The 19,471-nt window shown below is 40.9% G+C and overlaps 1 protein-coding gene across 3 annotated transcripts in view; it reads right to left on the bottom strand.

Moving 5' to 3' along the window:
- Positions 1 to 19,471, bottom strand: part of MED27 (mediator complex subunit 27) — a 174,111-nt gene that overhangs the window by 27,336 nt on the left and 127,304 nt on the right. For all 3 annotated transcript variants that reach the window (XR_013391356.1, XM_028715861.2, XM_028715862.2), the window contains one exon: positions 14,096 to 14,203. Coding sequence is in view for 2 of the 3 variants with exons in the window: in XM_028715861.2 (XP_028571694.1) it covers positions 14,096 to 14,203 (108 nt within the window). In the remaining variant the exon portion in view is untranslated. The remainder of the gene's footprint in view (positions 1 to 14,095; positions 14,204 to 19,471) is intronic.

The following is a 19,471-nucleotide window of genomic DNA, read 5'->3' on the forward strand; positions in this document are numbered from 1 at the left end:
TAAAAACTAAATTAAAAAGATAATAGTTGAAAAGTACCGTATTTTTTGCTCTATAAGACTCACTTTTTCCCCTCCTAAAAAGTAAGGGGAAATGTGTGTGGGTCTTATGGAGTGAATGCAGGCTGCACAGCTATCCCAGAAGCCAAAACAGCAAGAGAGATCACTGCTTTCGCTGTGCAGCGATCCCTCTTCTTGTTCTGGCTTCTGAGATTCAGAATATTGTTTTTCTTGTTTTCCTCCTCCAAAAACTAGGTGCGTCATGGTCTGGTGCGTCTTATAGAGCGAAAAATATGGTGATTAAACCACAATAGTTAAAACAAATTTATTAAAATATGAACAGTAAAAATATCACAACGCTATTAGAAAGCCCTCACAACACTATTTAAAAGCCCTTTTCTTTAAAAAAAAAAAATCACACCGCAAAAGCCTGTTAGAATAAAATGGTCTTCACTTGCTGACAAAAGGATGGAGCCAGTCTAGCTTCTCTAAGGAGGGAGTTCCAAATTCTGGGAGCAGCCACCGAGGTGAGAGGGCCCCCACCAAACATGTCTGTGAGGGTAGGCAGGACCGAGCCTTTCCCAAAGATTTCAGAGCGCAGGCAGATTCAGGAGAATATGGTCCAGCAGATAACTTAGGCATAAGTTGTATAGGGCCTTTAAAGTCATAACCAGCACTTTGAATTATGTCCAGAAACAGACAGGTAGCCATGGGGCTAGCATTGTCAGCCTATGATCCACACAGGTGGAAAAAAAACCTAACAACATTACCTGGATCAGTGCAGAAGCAACTGCAGAGCCAGTGAAAATCAAACCATGCAGCTGGATCAAAGTTATCTGATCCAATGAGCAAGACTGGCTGTTTCAAAACCAACACCCTTTCCTTTCCTTTCCTTTCCTTTCCTTTCATGTCATGGTGGCACTTGCCAACATGAGCACCATGGCTTCATAAAGGATCAAGTCTCTCAGTATTTATTTTCATTCTTTTGTTAAAAACAAAACAAAGAAAAGATGAACCACAGGACTTCCGGAGGCGGCGCGAAACCGTGATGGTGGACCTCTTCGAGCTGTGAAGAGGGGCACCGCAGAAAAGGGTTGTTCGCTACGGCGCAGCGGCAACCCATTAAGACAAACCACGAGTAGAGTGAGCTCGTGGCCGTGGGACTCGGTGGGCACCTGGAGCGAACCCGAATTCGCGGAAGGAACCCCGTAAGGGGCTCCGGAGTGAAGGAGGGGGAGCGGTGCTGTGAGTTCATCGCTCTTTCTGCGGAGGCGAAGCCGCGAGGCTGTCACGGAGGAGCGCCGACCTTTCTTCCTGGAAACATCAGGCTGAAACAACAATCCCGTGAGTAAAGACCTGAAATTCGGTGGAATAAATTTAAAGAATTTGGCTGAAACCGGGAGACGAGAAAAAGGAAGTCCGTCTTCCGGCACTGCTTTTAAGATCAAAGCAAAGGACAGGAGGAGCTGAATGCGCTGTGTGGGGAAGCGTTAAAGAGGGACGTTCGTGCATCTTTAAACTGACTTTTAAAGAAGAAACACAGAATTACCAGTGAGTAAACCTTTAAAAATTAATTTGGAGCGGTCCCCTTGCCTGGGGGCAACAGAGGTTTTGATCTCCAAATCATCGGGCTGCCGGGGGGAAGTTGCCTTAACTGTGGAACTGTTACAAAACTCCTAGATACTTTTGGATACTAAAGTGACACTTTTGAGCTCAACTAGCTAGACTGGATATTGTTGCAGGCACCTTGTTGGAACTTTGTTAAAGTTTGGAAGTGCTCTGCAGAATCTGCTTTCTTAGTGCTTTGGGACAATTGTGCTTTTAAAATTGGAACAATAGGGACTTTAATGGCGGAAAAGTTGCCTTCTTCTTACTGAACTTTGGTGGCACTCCCCCTAGAGGATTTTGGGAATATAAAGGCCTGGGAACAGCTCTATTTGTTTACTTTCTCTCATTGGATTGTTTTTAAAGTGGACTTGTCTTTCCCATGGGATTACAATATTTGACCTTGAACATTGACTGATGAGTGGTACAGGAAAGACAAGAGCAGCCAAAGCTAAAGAAGCTAAGGAAAAAGAAAAAGCGAAAAAGCAGGCACAGCTTGTACAAACAACTTTGACTCAGGGACGCAGATTATCGGTTCCAGCTGTGCTTGCAACGCAAAAGTTAGAAGTTGAAAAGCCTAAAGAACCTGAAGAGGAGGATATGGCAGCAGGAGGATCAGAGGCTGTTTTGAAGCAAATTTTGGAACAACTGTCAACTTTAAATCAAAAAGTAGATAATCAATCAATCAAAATTGACCAAGCTACATCCTCGATTCAGAAATTGACGGATCAGGTTTCCCAACATACACAAGCAATTGAAAAATTGCAAGGAGCAACAGAAGAGAATCGTAAACTAGCAGGGGAAGCCATTCAAATAGCAACGTCAGCTAAGAAAGAGGTCGAGGAAGTTAAAGCAGAAGTCAAGCCTCTGCATAAACAGATTGGGGACCAGCAAACCTATCTTTCTTTGGTGGAATTGAAAAATCGGGAGACCAACCTCAGATTGAGGGCTATCCCAGAAATTGAACAAGAAGATCTGATCGGATTTTTGACAACAGAATTTTCAAAGTTCTGGGCTATAAAAGAAGAAACTGACTTTAAAATAGTATCGGCTTTTCGACTGGGAAGATTGGTAAGAAAGGACAGATCTAGAGACTGTTTGATAGCTTTGAGAACAAGGGAAGAGAGAGACAAGATACTAGGCCTTCACTTTAAAAACTCACTTGAGATACAAGACAAAGGGGTGGAAATTTATAGAGATATACCCAAACAGTTATTGGACTTGAGAGCCACCTACTCAGAATTGGCAAAGTTGTTGAGACTCAACTCAATTCTTTATAGGTGGGAGTTTCCACAAGGATTATCATTTTCCTACAAACAGAAGAAGGTTAAAATAAGAACACCAGAGGACCTACAAAAGTTCCTGCACGACCACGGAGAAGATCTCCAAAAAGAAGCAGCAGCTCATTGGCCCCTACCTCAATCTGGGCCTATACCGCCTGGTGGCGGAGGAACACCTATACCTTCGGGACCAGAGGATAAAGAAGATACACCACTCTAGGTGGAACAAAATAATACAGGATGTCTCTGCAGCTATTTAGTTGGAACATAAATGGCGGAAATTCCCCGGAGAAAAGAAGGAAGATATTTCATATATTGAAGAAAGAACAATTGGACATTATTTGCCTACAAGAAACTCATGTGACCAGGCTCCACAGAAAAGTTTTGGTTAACAAAAGACTAGGCCAAGAATTTATTTCATCAGATAAGGTTAAGAAAAGAGGAGTGGTGATTTATGCTAAGGAGAGCCTGATGCCCAAATTCTTATTTAAGGATGAACAAGGAAGAATCTTGGCGATTGAAATCCAGACACAAGGAGAAAAAATCTTGATATTAGGAATATATGCTCCAAACGACGGGAAATCAGAATTTTTCAAGAAGCTGCATGAGATTTTGCTGGATTATTTGGACTATACTAACATTATAATGATGGGAGATATGAATGGAGTGGTGTCTACACATATGGATAAGTCTCAAAGTCAAAATTTAACATCAGACGGTAGACTGCCTAAAACTTTTTTCGAATTGACTGACAATTTGGATTTGATTGACATATGGAGGACAAAGAACCCCCTAGGTAAAGAAGGAACTTTTTTCTCTGAGGCCCACCTGTCCTGGACAAGGATCGACCAAATCTGGACGTCTAGAGGGCTGGCACCTAAGACCAGAAAGGTGGAAATCTGCCCAAAAACATGCTCCGACCACAACGCTCTGAAATTAGAATTCAGACTAACTCAATCCGGTTCCTTCAGATGGAGAATGAATGACACACTATTAAGAGATCAAGAGATTGTGAAAAAGGCCCAAAAAACGCTAAAGGACTATTTTGAGATAAATTTGAATACTACAGTAGAAAAAAGAACGATCTGGGACGCAAGCAAAGCCGTTATGAGAGGGTTTCTGATACAACAGAACACAATTAAGAAAAAGCTCTGGAATGGAAAGAAGGATAAAATACTGGAGAAAATACATCAAGGAGAGAAAAAATTGAGAACTAAACCAAAGTCAAAGGAGGTGCTGAGAGAAATCAAATTCCATCAAGCAGAATATTCTAAGTTGATAAATCAGGAGATTGAATGGAAAATTAAACAGATGAAGCAAAGATCGTTTGAATCAGCAAATAAATGTGGAAAGCTGCTAGCTTGGCAGCTGAAAAAAAGACAAAAGTTAAACACAGTTACAAATCTAGAGATTGAAGGAAGAACGGTGCAGAAACCAGAAGAAATTAGGAAGTGCTTCCACAGATATTTTAAAGAACTTTATGCACAGGGGCCTCAGAAAGAATCAGAGATAGATCAATTTCTAAAGACAAATGGACTATCAAAAATAACTCAAGATAAAAGATCAATCTTGAACTCTACAATAACTTCACAGGAAATCGAAGGTGCCATTCAGAATATGCAACTAGGCAAATCTCCAGGCCCGGATGGGCTTACCTCCAAATACTACAAGACTTTGAAGGATTATCTGACACAACCTTTGTTGGAGGTATGCAACCAGATTATGGATGGGAAGAGGGCACCAGAAACGTGGAAAGAAGCTTTCATCACATTGATACCTAAGACAGAATCTGAAAAGACCCAGCTTAAGAACTACCGTCCCATCTCACTCCTGAATGTGGATTACAAAATATTTGCAGACATTTTGGCAAGTAGACTTAAAAAGGTTTTAAATGAAGTAATCCACAAAGACCAAGCTGGCTTTCTCCCTGGTAGACATTTATATGAGAATACTAGAAACATCATTGACATTTTGGAACTTTTGCAAACCAATAGGAACACAAGGGCGGTGTTAATTTTTATTGATGCGGAGAAAGCATTTGACAATATATCTTGGATGTTTATGAAGAAAAATTTGGAAGGGATGGGAGTGGGACGGGGGTTTGAAAATGGAATACAAGCAATTTATTCAGAACAGAAAGCTAAACTAATAGTGAACAATGTGGTGACGGAGGAATTTAAAATTGAAAAAGGGACACGACAAGGGTGCCCTCTATCCCCTCTTTTATTCATTTCAGTCCTGGAGGTGCTATTGAACATGATAAGGGAGGACCGGTCGATACAAGGGATAGAGGTCGGAGTGAAACAATATAAACTGAAAGCTTTTGCAGATGATCTAGTTTTGACACTGCAGGAGCCAGAATCCAGTACAAAAAGAGTTCTTGAACTTATATCTGAGTTTGGTCGGGTGGCGGGATTTAAGTTGAACAAACAAAAAACTAAGGTTCTGACCAAGAATTTGACACTTACAGAAACAGAGGGGTTCCAGAGAGAAACAGAATTAAGTGTGGTTAAAAAAGTGAAATACTTAGGGATCTATTTGTCTTCCAAAAATTTGAATTTATTTAAAGACAATTATGAGAAATGTTGGTTGGAAGTTAAAAAGGATTTAGAAATTTGGTCAAGATTGAAACTTTCCTTGTTGGGAAGAATAGCAGCCATAAAAATGAATGTATTGCCGAAAATGTTGTTTTTGTTTCAAACCTTACAGATCGTGGACAGAATGGAATGTTTTGGAAAATGGCAGAAGGATATATCTAGGTTTGTTTGGCAGGGCAAAAAGCCCCGAATAAAGTTTAAAATATTAACTGATTCGAAAGAAAGAGGGGGGTTTGTCCTGCCGGACTTGAGGTTGTACTACGAAGCTGCAGCCTTCTGCTGGCTGAAAGATTGGTTCTTGTTGGAAAACACTGATGTTCTAGATCTGGAAGGTTTTGACAATGCTTTTGGTTGGCATGCATACCTATGGTATGACAAGGTTAAAGTTCATAAATTGTTCAGAAACCATATTGTCAGAAAAGCAATTTTTGCAGTCTGGTTGAAATACAAAGACTTATTAGAGAGCAAAACACCGAGGTGGTTATCACCGGTGGAGGCCAAGGCTCGAAAAAGACCCAATATGGAGGCCTATTGGCCGAAATATTGGGAATTAATTGAAAAAATTGGAGATAACTGGAAGTTGCAGAGCCAGGATAAATTAAAAAATAAGGTGCGAGATTGGTTACACTATGCTCAAATTCAAGAGGTTTTTAAAATGGACAAAAAAGTTGGTTTCCAGGTGGAAAAATCGAAATTAGAGACGGAATTGTTAGAATCAAAAACTAAGACACTTTCGAAAATGTATAACTTGCTGCTTAAATGGAATACACAGGATGAGACAGTTAAATCTGCCATGATAAAATGGGCACAGGATGTTGGACACAACATTATGTTTGAAGACTGGGAAAGGTTATGGAACACCGGAATGAAATTCACGGCATGTAGTGCCCTGAAGGAAAACATTATGAAAATGATATACCGGTGGTACATGACCCCAGTCAAGTTAGCTAAGATACATCACCTGTCTGACAACAAATGTTGGAAGTGTAAGGAGGCAGAGGGGACCTTCTTCCATCTCTGGTGGACCTGCCCAAAAGTGAGGGCCTTCTGGGAAATGATTTATAATTAATTGAAAAAGGTATTTAGGTATACCTTTCCCAAGAAACCAGAGGCCTTCCTGCTGGGTATGGTGGACCAGAAAATGTCAAAGAAGGACAGAACTTTGTTTATGTATGCTACTACAGCAGCAAGAATACTCATCGCAAAGAGTTGGAAGACACAAGATTTGCCCACGCTGGAGGAATGGCAGACGCAGTTGATGGACTACATGGAGATAGCTGAACTGACCGGCAGAATCCGAGATTTGGATGAAGAAACAATTGAGGGGGACTGGAAAAAATTTAAAGACTATTTGCAAAAATATTACAAACTGTATGAATCTTAAGATAGTGCACGATCAGGAAATGTTATGCTTTAGCAACTATGATTAAGTAAATGGTAAAACAAGTGATAAAAGAGAAAAGGAGACAAATTGAATCGAATATGTTATGTTTATTTTAAAGGCATTAAACTGAGATACAATACATTGAATTTGGATACATAACAATTGAAAGTTACAGTGAGGTATGAAATAAGGTAACAAATTGCTGACATTGTCAATTTAAAGAACGCAGATCCGGAAGGGGTGGGGAAGTCCAAATAGGGATTTATTTTCTTTCTGTGTTGTTTTTTTTTGTTAAAAAAGAAAAAAAATTGTTTCTTGTATCTACTGAATGTGTCTGGAATGTATAAAATTATGGAAAGAAACGCAATAAAATTTTTTATAAAAAAAGAAAAAGAAAAGATGAACCACACAGAAAAAGCACAATGCCAGTCACAACAACTGAAATCAGTTCTGAACGGTAATTCCTTAGCATAGGAGCTGAAGAGCCTTAATGTACGTAATTCAATTCTTGCATTCTTTTTAATGCTCACCAAGGTTTTAAAAATAAAATGGAGCCATATGCAAGGCCTGTAAACCCACCACCATGAAACCAGACGAATGAGGTGGGTGTGCTAAACAATGCATTGTTGCAGGTCTATTATTCTTCAACTTTTCACTTTCAATCAAGACACACATTTGTAACTAAAAAGCTGCTGAGAGCACAATTTCAAGGCATCCTCTGCATGTGAATTAAATTGGGCCTCAATTCACTCTCTCTCTTTCTCCCAGTGCCCTACTCTCCCCACCCACCCCCAGCACAAGTAACAAGAGGCCATTTTCTGAAGGTCGTCTGAACGATTTCAAAGGCGATAACAAATCAAAATGTTCCCTGCATCTAATATCAAACAGGGCTGATGCCAACTCTTATTAGAGAAATCGGATTCAACCCCCCTCCCCTTTACCCAAACACACACACATCCTGCTTTGAAGTGGAAAGAATGCCGGGATCAGAAATTACTCGAGAGACGGTTCTGGCTGTCTTTGAAGCTTTCCTTTGATACCACTATTTCTTCTCCTCACTTATGCTGGGAGGCAAAAAGCTGCCTTTTCTTATTGATATGGGGTAATTAACGAAGTCAGAACATTACCATAACCCAGGTGGCTTAACAGGGCAATTCAACAGAGACACCCCCTCCTCACATTCCTTGCATTACCTAGTGCAAAAACCTATTTGGCCAGGTAGCACTGCCCATTCCAAACTTGTCAAGTCATGGCTCTTCCCCACTTCCAGCGCTTGTACAAATGCAGCAAGTCACGACTGCCAAAGAAATACTAATGCAGTTTTTGTTTTGATTAGCAGAGCTGGGTGAGCAAATTAATGGCTCGGGTCAAAGTCTGTCCCAAAAGGATGAGTTGCAAGAAGTCTGTTAGTCAAGTATCTGAAAGGTACCAGCTAATTGCCTGTCATGCATGGACTGTGCCACTGACAGAAGTGGGGAAAGTATGCCTGAAAATATGGGTGGCATGAAGCCACTTGTGCTGCTATGTGGCCAATTAAAATGCATCAGTCTGTGGTGGAGCGATGGACCAGGAGAAACTGCAGGAGAATCAGAGCCAGAACTGGTTGTAAAGTGAAGACTGGCAGGTCCCAGTTTGCATCCAAAAAGGGGGGGGGGGGGTGAGCAGCAGCACAGAGTAACTGCCACAACACAGGTTGCTTAACAGGGTAATTCAAGTGAGACTGCAATGAAACACCCACCTAGTGCAAAAGGCAAGAAGCAACTTAGACCATAGGATGTTAAATGCCTAATGCACAATACAAAGCAAAGCGTTTATAGTTCTCATCTCATGTCTTCCACTCTGCATTATAAATGGTCCACCTTTTCACCATGTTGGGGAAGGGAGGGGGGAATACCCACAGGATGCCATCCAATAAAAACATGCTTAAGGCTACTGATTTCAGCTGGCCTGAGCTAACTGTCTCTAGGACTGTGGTCCCAGTGACTTACTTCCAAGCCAACCAAGAAGTATCAGTGCAATTGATTTTAGTGGGACTTCTAAGTGAAATGCCTGAAAGAAGTGAAAGTAAATCGTCAGTCAAATACTTAGAATTCAAACGGCAAATCTACTTATTCCAAGAGCCTAGAATATGAGCAGGGTCTTGCCAGCTGATATGCCTGTTTTCACTTTGTTAGGAAACTCTTACTCCTTGCTTTGCTTCACCTCCTTAAGCCTGGAAACACTTTCTTGGGATGCATCTGTGTTGCCAACTTTCCCACCCACACCCCTTTTAATTAAGCCTTTGGCTTAACCCCTTCACCCTACATGCAACAGCATTTGTTAACATGGGGTTTTTTTTGCCTCTCTTTTTTAAAATTTTATTTGTTTAACAAAATTTATACACTACTTGACTTGAGGAAAACATCCATGCAGTTTACTAAAAAACAACCCCTCTCCTTCCCGCTGTTGAAATTTAGATTTTTGGTTTAGAAATTAAGATTTCAGGGCAGGGACAGATATTCTTCTTTCCTTTATGAAGCACTATGCGGAGTGATGGTGTTATGTGGGAGGGAGGGGAGTAACAAGGGAGAAGGTTAAGCATTTTCTTTCTCTACTTTGGCATGAAAATTTCCTGTCCATCTTTTCTTCATTGCTATTTGCATTTTGAATAGGAAGAACAACAGTTCTTCACGGTTAAGACAAGAGTTTTGATTTTTATAATCTACTTTTCTTTTCTCTTAGGACATCTCTCTCAACCACTGGCAGCGAGAGTGGATAAACTAGAACAAGCTTGTTCAACATCACTTAAGTGGTTTCCCCAAAACAGCTCTTCAAGAAGAAAATCCAGCTATGATGGCAATCACTCAGTCTCAAAAAGGTGCAGTTAAGACAGCAATACTGCACTAGTTCAACCAAACCTCTCCTCACTGTCACTGCAGCTGAAAAATGATGTGTGGATCTTCAGCAAAAGTCCAACTCAGTGCTACAAAAAGCCCTGAAACAAAGCCATAAAATCAAGGCCCAGGGGCCAAGCGGCCCCCCCCCCCCAGGAATATCTGGCTCTTATATCTGGCTTTTGCAGGTAACGGGAGGGTGGGCCTAGCTGGGGTCTCAGCCCTGGGTGAAACCTCTAGAGGGGCTCCATTGAGACTCCCAGCTTATGGTGGAGGGCTTCCCCCTCCTTGCAGCTCCGGAGTCTAAAAGTGCCAAGTGTCCTTCAGCATCCTTCTGTGGACCTCAAGCTGCTGAGCACCAGAGGGATGCTGATTTGCAAAGGGAAGCAGGAAGTCCTGGAAAATGATCCTCCTTCCCCTTTCCCCCTGTCTGTTTTTGGAACTGTGTGCGAAAGAGAAATCCTTGAGAAGGTTGCTCGCCAAGCAAAGTTGAAAAGGGGAAGTTTCATTGCTTTCTTCTTTTGCTTCCCTCAATGTCTCAGAGGTTAGTTAAAGAGATCAGAACACCACCTCCTGTCCTTTTTGGGGCCAGATGCTTTTATCATGCTTAAACAATTTACATGTCAAGTTCACAAGATAAGCACTTTGGCGTATTGCTTACTTAGGTGCTCTTTCTCTGTCTCTGTCTCTCAGTCTGTGTGAGTGTGTTGGATTTAGAGGACAACATACATGTTTACACCATGCGTATACATAAAGAGGGCACTGCTGCATACAATCATCTACAAAAAAATTAGTCGTCTTTATACTGAAAATAAAATACCTGCAATGAAATAAATGTGATAATGACATATGAAGCACTTTGTATTTATCCCTTCCTGTAATTTGGAAGGGAAATGTAGCCAATCCACTCTAAATTCTTTAATTGCAATGATTCAGCAGCCAGCAATTTTTAAGGAAAACTTGTGGAGTATTTTTTTTCTTTTACTTTATTCTTTAGAGCAGGTATGGACAAACTTGACCCTCCAGCTGTTTTGGGACTACAACCCCCATCATCCCTAGCTAACAGGACCAGTGGTCAGGAATGATGGGACTTGTAGTCCCAAAACAGTTGGAGGGTCACATTTGGCCATGCCTGCTTTTAGAGCCTCAAACTGCAAGCCTTTACTACTAAGAAGAATGTCCCACTGAATTCAATGCAGCTTGTTCCCAGGAAACCGTGTAAAGATTCTGCAGTCTTATACTGCAATCTTAACCATTTTTATTCAGAAATAACTCCCACTGAGTTCAATAGGGCTTACTCTCTGGGTATGAGCCTGATCATTATCAGTTTCCATTAACTATCATCTATCTATCTATCTATCTATCTATCTATCTGTCATAATACTTTGTCAAATGATAATTTGTCAAATGATCTATTACTCTCTGATGAGATCTGCTTAAGGTTGAATGAAAGCCAGATACACACACAGAGACAATTTTACTATTTGGAGAGACTATATCTTCTCCAGACTCTTTAAAGCTACTTTTTATGCCCTTTGTGAACAAATGTGTTGAGAGATGTGTGTGTCTGTGTATGCAAATGCACGTGGTGTGTGTGTGTGTGTGTGTGTGTGTGTGTGTGTGTGTGTGTGTGACAAACTGGGTCTTTGCCCCAGGTGACAGAAAGCCTAGCTTCGGCCCTGGCTCTTGGAATTTGCTCACCACATGCCACAGTCCCTTCTCAGCCACCCTCATCCACCCAGGCCACTTTCCTCCCGAGCCTTGCTTTGTGCCCTCCTTGAGTGTTTTTGCCTTGTTGGACTGTGCCCTTGAACTCTGATAATGACTCTTGCATGCCTGGAGGATACAGAAGTGTGTGTGTGTGTGTGTGTGTGTGTGTGTGTGTGTGTGTGTGTAATCTAGCCTACTGCACAAGGTAAGAATTTATTTTCATTGCTCTACCCACTTCTGCCTCTGGCTCTGCCCACCACTGGCATATGGCCCATGGAAGGTTGATGAGAAGGGAATGTGGCCCTTGGGCTGAAGAAGGTTCCTCACCCTTGTCATATGCTTTACTGAATATGAGTCACCAGCTCTGTAAGGATCTGAGACTCCCTATTCTAGCCTGACCCAGGATAACGCTGCATGAATTTTATGGAGTAAAAGAAGAAGACAGGTCTCTGCCCTCAGGCACTTACAAATCTAAATGAAAACTGAAGAAGAGTTTGGATTTGATATCCCGCTTTATCACTACCCTAAGGAGTCTCAAAGCAGCTAACAATCTCCTTTCCCTTCCTCACCCACAACAAACACTGTGAGGTGAGTGAGGCTGAGAGACTTCAGAGAAGCGTGACTAGCCCAAGGTCACCCAGCAGCTGCATGTGGAGGAGCGGGGAAGCGAACCCGGTTCACCAGATTACGAGTCCACTGCTCTTAACCACTACAACACACTGGCTCTCTCTCTGACTGGTGTATGTGTGTGTCTTTGGCAGCTGGAAAGGTAGGCTTTTGTAATCTTACTAATTAAGTTATTAAATGTGTATTCTGCCCTTACTCCCAAAGATCCCAGTATGGAAAAATGATAGCAGATGGCACTACTCAAATACAAGCTCCTTCACAAGCTTTATTTTATTTTAGGACATTTCTACCTTGCCTTTCATGTATGCTCACGCATACCCTGCCCCCACCCCCACCCCAAAGCAGCTTCCAGATTGAAAACACAAAAATTCAATAAGTACAATGTTGTGAAGTTTAAAAAAAAAAAAAGACTGATTGCAAGTCACCTCAAGCACTTGCTGGTAAAAAGGGGTCCAAGTGTATTAAATTTATGAGATACCCCAGCTCCACTTTGAGGTGCCAGATAGATTATTATCTCTTCTGCATATTGAAAAGAAAAAGAGGATTTTTGGACAGTCAGTTTTTAGATTTTATTTTACTGGTATCTTAAATGTCTGCTTCACTTGTATGCTCCCTTGCAAAGGAAGTGAAGTGAAGTGAAGAACCTTCTTTAGATGGGTGAGAACCAGAACTGTGTGTTCTTCTGTGTGGAAGCGAAATGCATCCCTTAAGGTTCCCACCTGACAAAGCTTCCAGAAGAAACATGCACTGATGCTGTCAGTCAGTTCCAGGAAAAGAGTGGCACAAGTTTCCCCTCCTTTCAGGACATTCCAGAAGCTTCTGCACATGTGCAGTGTCCCTACCTCAGCCTGTGCGTGTTACTAGGCAACCCAGTTTAAAGCCAGGCAAAGGCAATCTTTGGACACCTTTTATTTTCTCTCTAGTGGGAGAATCTTTTACCTGAAAAATGGAATTATATGTTCTTTCCAGCAGAGCAGATCCACCCCCACCACCGCCTTTTAAATCCTAAGGAGAGCAAGCAGCTAAGGAACTCAGGGGTCAGTGCGTAACACAATGTTGTATGTTACAAGAGATTCGCTTTTTTGAAAAATAATTCTGTCCTCATTATAACATGGCCTATGGGTGCCAAGTGCTTGTCTGGTTATAATGAACCTTGTATTTTTAATGGGTTTTGTAATAAGGAGAGAGAGAGAGATCCAGAGGGGCGGGGGAAGAATGTGAGAGACAGGAGTGCTTAGTACTTGTTACTGGCAAAAAGGTGAGCCTAGGTGGGTATCTCAGCAAGAGCCCATTCCACTCTGAAGAGAGAAAGAAACCAACTTGAAGGCTGTCAGGTCCCATTAACATCCTCTAAAGCTCCACAGAAAGCCATATGGAGTGCATGCAGTCAAGAGAAATTAGGGGTTCAAACCAGGTGACTTTTTTTCCCATAAAGCAGATCACTCACGGAAGTAGGTTGCACTTCCTTAATAGCTGCCATTCAGAATGCTGTGGTTACCATCAGATTAAACCAACTTGGGACAAGTCCCTGATTTCTCATCAGAAAGAGGTTTTTTCTTATTGAATGGAAAATTGGTGTACAATTTCCTGGTGGCTTGGTGGTGGGGAGAAAAATCCAAAGCCTGGGCAACTGATGTGCCCCAACAATAGTAGATACTAATAATGATGCAACATGGGCCTAAGGCAAGTGTGGAGAACTTTTGGCCATTCAGAAGCTGCTTAATGATAATTCCCATCAGCTTTAGCAAGCATGGGTAATGGCCAGGTATTGTGGTACTTGCTGTCCAGCAACATCGGGGTGGGGGGCAAGGATCCTCACACCTGGTCTAAGGGCTGAGGACATAGTAAATCAGGAGAGAAGTTATCTAAAATTAAAAGTGGGATGCTTTACATAAATAACATTAGGACAGCTTCTTGGGCCAGGGATGCATCAATTGCAGATACTTGCTCTTCTGTAATTGTCTGAGCACCAAGTTCCATATAAACATCCATAGTAAAGGGAAATATGGAAGAGACACTTACCTTGCCATCGTCTGTGTATACATTTTCATGATACCCCTTGACAATTGTTCGGTCAATGAAGAGGCTCCGCATCACCACTATGACTTTTAACACTTTTCCTAATGTAACCTGTCAGGGGGTGAGGGGAAGTAAATGTGACAAAAAAAGACAATGGTAAGAAACACAAACCCCATAATTAAAAAAACTGAAAAGCAAATGGGGGATTTTCTATATGAGCATCAGAGAACCCCTTATTGATAGTGTTTAGGATCTGAACTATATATTATGCATGTCAAAATGGCATCCCCATGTTGAGTTCTCCCCTCCACCCCACCAATATTTAGGGTTATCCCCAGCTCCTGCCAACCTAGCAGTTCAAAAGCATGTCAAAGTGCAAGTAGATAAATAGGTACCACTCCAGCGGAAAGATAAATGGTGTTTCTGTGTGCTGCTCTGGTTTTGCCAGAGGCGGCTTAGTCATGCTGGCCACATGACCCGGAAAAATTGTCTGAGGACAAATGTCGGCTCCCTTGGACAGTAAAGCGAGATGAGCGCCGCAACCCCAGAGTCGTTCACGACTGGACTTAACTGTCAGGGGTCCTTTACCTTTACCTTTTTAGCTCCTAAATACCACCATCTTGCAAGTTTTTCTGTTTCCAACAGGGAGGCTGATGCCGTCCAAGCCGGGGAGGGAAAAACTTATGTCCACATATCAATCCACTCTTGAACCTTCAGCTATGGGTTTGGATATAGCAAATAGTATTCAGCATAGATTTATCAAAAGTATATGCTGATGTCATATTTGGGTCAGAACTGAAACAACCTCATCCTGAGCGCCAAAGTTAAAGTTGAGCTTTGGGTTACCAAAACCAGAACAGCAACTAATCTGGAAAGAAAGCACTAAATCATGTCTTTTGATTTTGAAAAACACTGGCAAGTAAAGGCTGTGAAATTTCTGCATTCCAGAAAATGAATAAATAAAACTAAAACAGAGCCCAAGAGAAATGCCAAAATAGCCAGAAGCCTCTAGGCCCACCTGTTCAAGAGGGGGGGATGAGCAAGATGGAAAATGATTAAGTTGAGTGGAAGGTTTGGTGAAGAACAAGAGATATTCAAAAAACCCTCACTTGATAAACACAGTGATAACAGTGTGGTATTTTCTACCACAGTATAATGTGTTGAAGTTTATACTGTTTTGGAGGGTAAAATAAGAAGCGACAGCTGTAGGTGTGCAGAGAAAATAAAAGACAAGCAGATTAATTGAAACCTTCAACAGACTCTCTTTCAGGGGTATTTTGCTTGATAAAAGTGATAGCACAACTTGACCTATACTAGATATAAGGAAGGAAATAAGTTTATATAATGTGCATTCATTTCTGCTGAACACTTAAGCACTATTTGTGCATTTTCTAAAGTTTTCACAACAGGCTTGTTAATATTAAAAGCTTCCAGTTCTGTGCCAATATTGTATTGACACTGGAATTCCAGCAGCTGTTATGTTGACTGGAAAAGCAGAGGCACAGCATTTCAGCAAATGAAGGTACTTTTGGAAATGAGGAACAGTCCCGTGGGATTATAGATGCCACTTCCAAAAGGCAGGTGACAGAAGGGAAAAAACCTGAAGCTCCGACATGCAGAAATCTTGAAAGGGCTAGCATGTTGAGCAGCTGCAATTAGCTTTTCAAAAATGACTCAGGTTAGATCTGTAGTCACAACTAGGTACCAAAATAGGATTGAGGGTTCACCAGAGTTTTAAAATGGTGTTAATGGCTCGCAAAAATATTGTTCCCAATGCAGAATATGGTGGTGTGCCAAATGAGCTTTTAAACTTAGCTTTTTACATTTTTACTGCATTTCCCAAATGATTCTGCAGTTGGTGGGAGGTGCTTTATCCAACGGGGAGCATCAGAGAGCAAAAGTCACCAATGATACTACACCTCTTAAAAAACAGTTGTGAAGGTCATTCCACGCCAAATCACTTGGTGCCATGTGCTCTCATGACTCAGATTTTCTGCAAATTTTTTTTTTAAATGTGTAGATACTTATGAGACAAGCTCAAAATAATATTTTAAGATTTTTTGGTCCAAAATTGGGCACAGGACAATTTTTTAAAATTTCAATTTTCTACACTGACGTAGAAATTCCATTACCCTAAATCGCACAAAAATCGAAATTTTCAAAAAAATTCTCCTGCACCCAATTTTGGACCAAAAAATCTTAAAATATTATTTTGAGCTTATCTCATAGGTATCTACACATATTTTTTTAAAAAAGAAAATCTGAGTCGTGAGAGAACGGTCGACTATTAAATTCAGGTGATTTGGCGTGGAATGACCCATGAGTGAAAATTATGCAACAAGGTGAGTACCTGGATGACTTTAAAGTGTATTCGACAAGCCTGTGGAGGATAGAAGTACGCTCTACCTTTACTCTTGGAAACAGTAAATACCAGTTGTTGGAAATCATAATTGGAGAGAATGTTTTTGCTGTTAGGTCCTGGTTGTGTTCTTTCCACAGGGGCATTCAGCTGGCTACTGTGAGAACAAGATGCTGAACTAGATGGGACTCTGGTATGATCCAGCAAGGCTCTTATGTTCTTATGGTTTTTGTGCCAAGCAATGTAAACAAAGGCTCACGAGTACAGTGTGAGATCTTCTAGCAAGCTGAGGACTGAGAATGATGGGGACTGTAGCCCCAAATCAGTAGCATGGAAAATGCTGTAGTGGTTCCATGATGGAGCAGTCTTTAGTTCTGGGTAGCACCCCTCTTTGTTGATAATCAGAGCCCCTTTCAGCAAGTAAAGCACCCATGGCAGAAGCTTCACCTCAGCTCCTAAGACTATTCCCAGGGGTAGACCTCAACACCTCAAATTTCAGTGGTGCCCTGTGTAACATAAAAATCTGGGGCCCCACACATCTTGCCTTCCATTGGATGTTATAGTTGCCTGCAGCAGCATCCTAGAAACTCTGTGTCTGGTGCAACCACACTGGTACCGCTCCCCTAGATCCGCCTTTGATGTTCCCGCATGGTTTGTAGCAACAGGGTTCTGGCACCACTTGAATTAAAGTGGATACAACTCCCTTTACTTCATAAGGTTATTTCTTTTGCGAGTGAGAGGCCCCATTTCAACTGGGGATGAGAGGCAGTTTGGGATTTGGGTGATGGTTCTGTTGTGCCCCGACCTTGAAAATAGAGCAGCTCTGAGTCAGCAACCTTTTCTCCCTTGGTTGGAGTGGGAATAATATGATGGTGGTGATGATGATGTATACCCCACCCATCTGGCAGGGTTTCCCCTGGAAAGCAGCTGGTGCTGCTCTTACTTTGCTCCACACCTTCTCTCACCTTTGGGAGAGAAGCAAAACAGCTGCTTGGCCACAAGAACCCTCCCTTTGTGTCACTTGGTCTGACCCTGTTCTTTAAAGCTCGGAAGGAGAAACACATATCCAGCTATATTCTGCAATATCCTTTCCTCACTATCTAGTTGTTTTCTAGTGTCTAATAGCCAGTAACATCTAAAATTGATAGCAGCATATAGGCTCTCTAATCCACAGCTCCCCATTGCCAGAAACACAAGCTAAGCTCCATAAAAAGCCATAAAGTGCGTGCCTCAATTTGAAGATATTCTGAAAACAGGCAGCTTCTTTCAGTGGACAGACTGTCTACTTCTTAAATTGCATTACAAAGACAACATTATTTTTTACCTTCTGAGGCAAACTTCTCCCTATTAAATTTCAACTTCTTCTGTCGATATCCTGATAGACACAGTACTTGGCTTTTTAATATTTTGCCTGTAGGATATGTGCCAGCTCGACCTTGATGTAGAAAATTTTAATTCAAATCAATACGTGAACAAGGTCACTCTAAAATTCAATTAATATGAATGGGGGAAAATGCCCCACAGTTCTTTGAGCTGAAAATGGAACAGCTGCAGGTTAAACATGCATGTAACCCTCTGTCTAATACTACTACAATCCCAGCCTGTTTTTAAACACTACAGCGCTGATTCTGACTATCAGGATGCAAAGCCTCTAGCTTTTTTAAAGGACAAAATATGATAAAATTTGCATTATCCTTAAATCTTTATGGACAAAAAATAGTGAAAATCCCCCAAGGTACCATGGATTTTAAAAAGGGCCTCTTCTTCCAATAATTAGTAATTCTATTCAACTTAATGAGTTAACAATTGCAAAATAGCTGGCATACCAAAGAGCTGAATGAAATGAAGTCAGGAAATATATTTTAAACTCAAAGGCACCAGCATCAAATTTTTAAGAACCAGAATCAAATATGCGGAACTAAAAAAAGATTTTGATTCTTTGGAGTTTGCACTGCATTTCTATGCATCTGGCTGGTCAAGTATATCGAAGGATTTTAGCTCTGATAAAAGTGGTGCCCCTTAACAGTTCTTTATTAATGGTAATTAAGTAATACACCACTTATGTGCCAAAATAGCTTTACAGTTAGGAAGAAAAGTTCATGATACTGGTTTGGTTTAGCATCCATTATCTGCTCCTTTTCAAGCCATCTATGCCAGCAGCGATTGCCAAATTTTGTGGCAGTGAATCTCAAAAATTAGTTACAACATTTGTGAGGAAATACACAAATGTCTTGAACCCACCGCCCAGCAATTTTATCAAGTTCCAGCATTATGAAAATGCTTTCTACCTACTTTTCCCAATTCATGCACAATTTCATGTACGCATGAGAGAGAGTATAAAAGAGAAAGAGGTCCCTCTGTATGCATAGTGGTGATGTAGGTTTTCCAAAAACATTTATGCTGCCTTGATGGAGCAATCTTGGCATGCTTATTTGACTTATATTTACTAAACAAAATTAAAACAGTATGTCAAGTTAATTTTATATGCCATATGCTACTTATAAACCTTTTCCAATCGCTGAAATATTTGATAAGTTTGAATAAAATGCACTTGGGCAGCTTAAATGTTATATTCAAATATGTACTTGGAAACTAATTTTACTGGAATGCCTGTAAATATTGTAAAACATGGCAATTCAATAGTGTACGCATTACCATTATATTAAATTTTAAAGGGAAAATTGTGGCACTTTAACTAATATGACAATTTTTAAGGACACCTGAATGCCTTTGCATATAAATGCATGTGCTTCTTAAAGACATTCATCTGAAAAAGTGAACTAAACTTTTATTTTAGATTTGGCAGGCTTCATATCAATTCCAGCTGTCAAGTTTGACTATTATTTAATTATTTGTAGCCTAACAATTATTACTAATCAGTTTTATTTAAAAAAATGTATTTCTAAAAGTGGAAAGGTTCAGTAGAAAAGATAAAGGAATGGAAAACATTCCAAGCTATATCACTGATGTGCAGAGTAAATGCCACTGGAACAGCGCTCAATTTTTAAAATGTCGAACTT

Source organism: Podarcis muralis, chromosome Z (genome assembly GCF_964188315.1).
Source record: "Podarcis muralis chromosome Z, rPodMur119.hap1.1, whole genome shotgun sequence".
NCBI classification, from domain to species: domain Eukaryota; kingdom Metazoa; phylum Chordata; class Lepidosauria; order Squamata; family Lacertidae; genus Podarcis; species Podarcis muralis.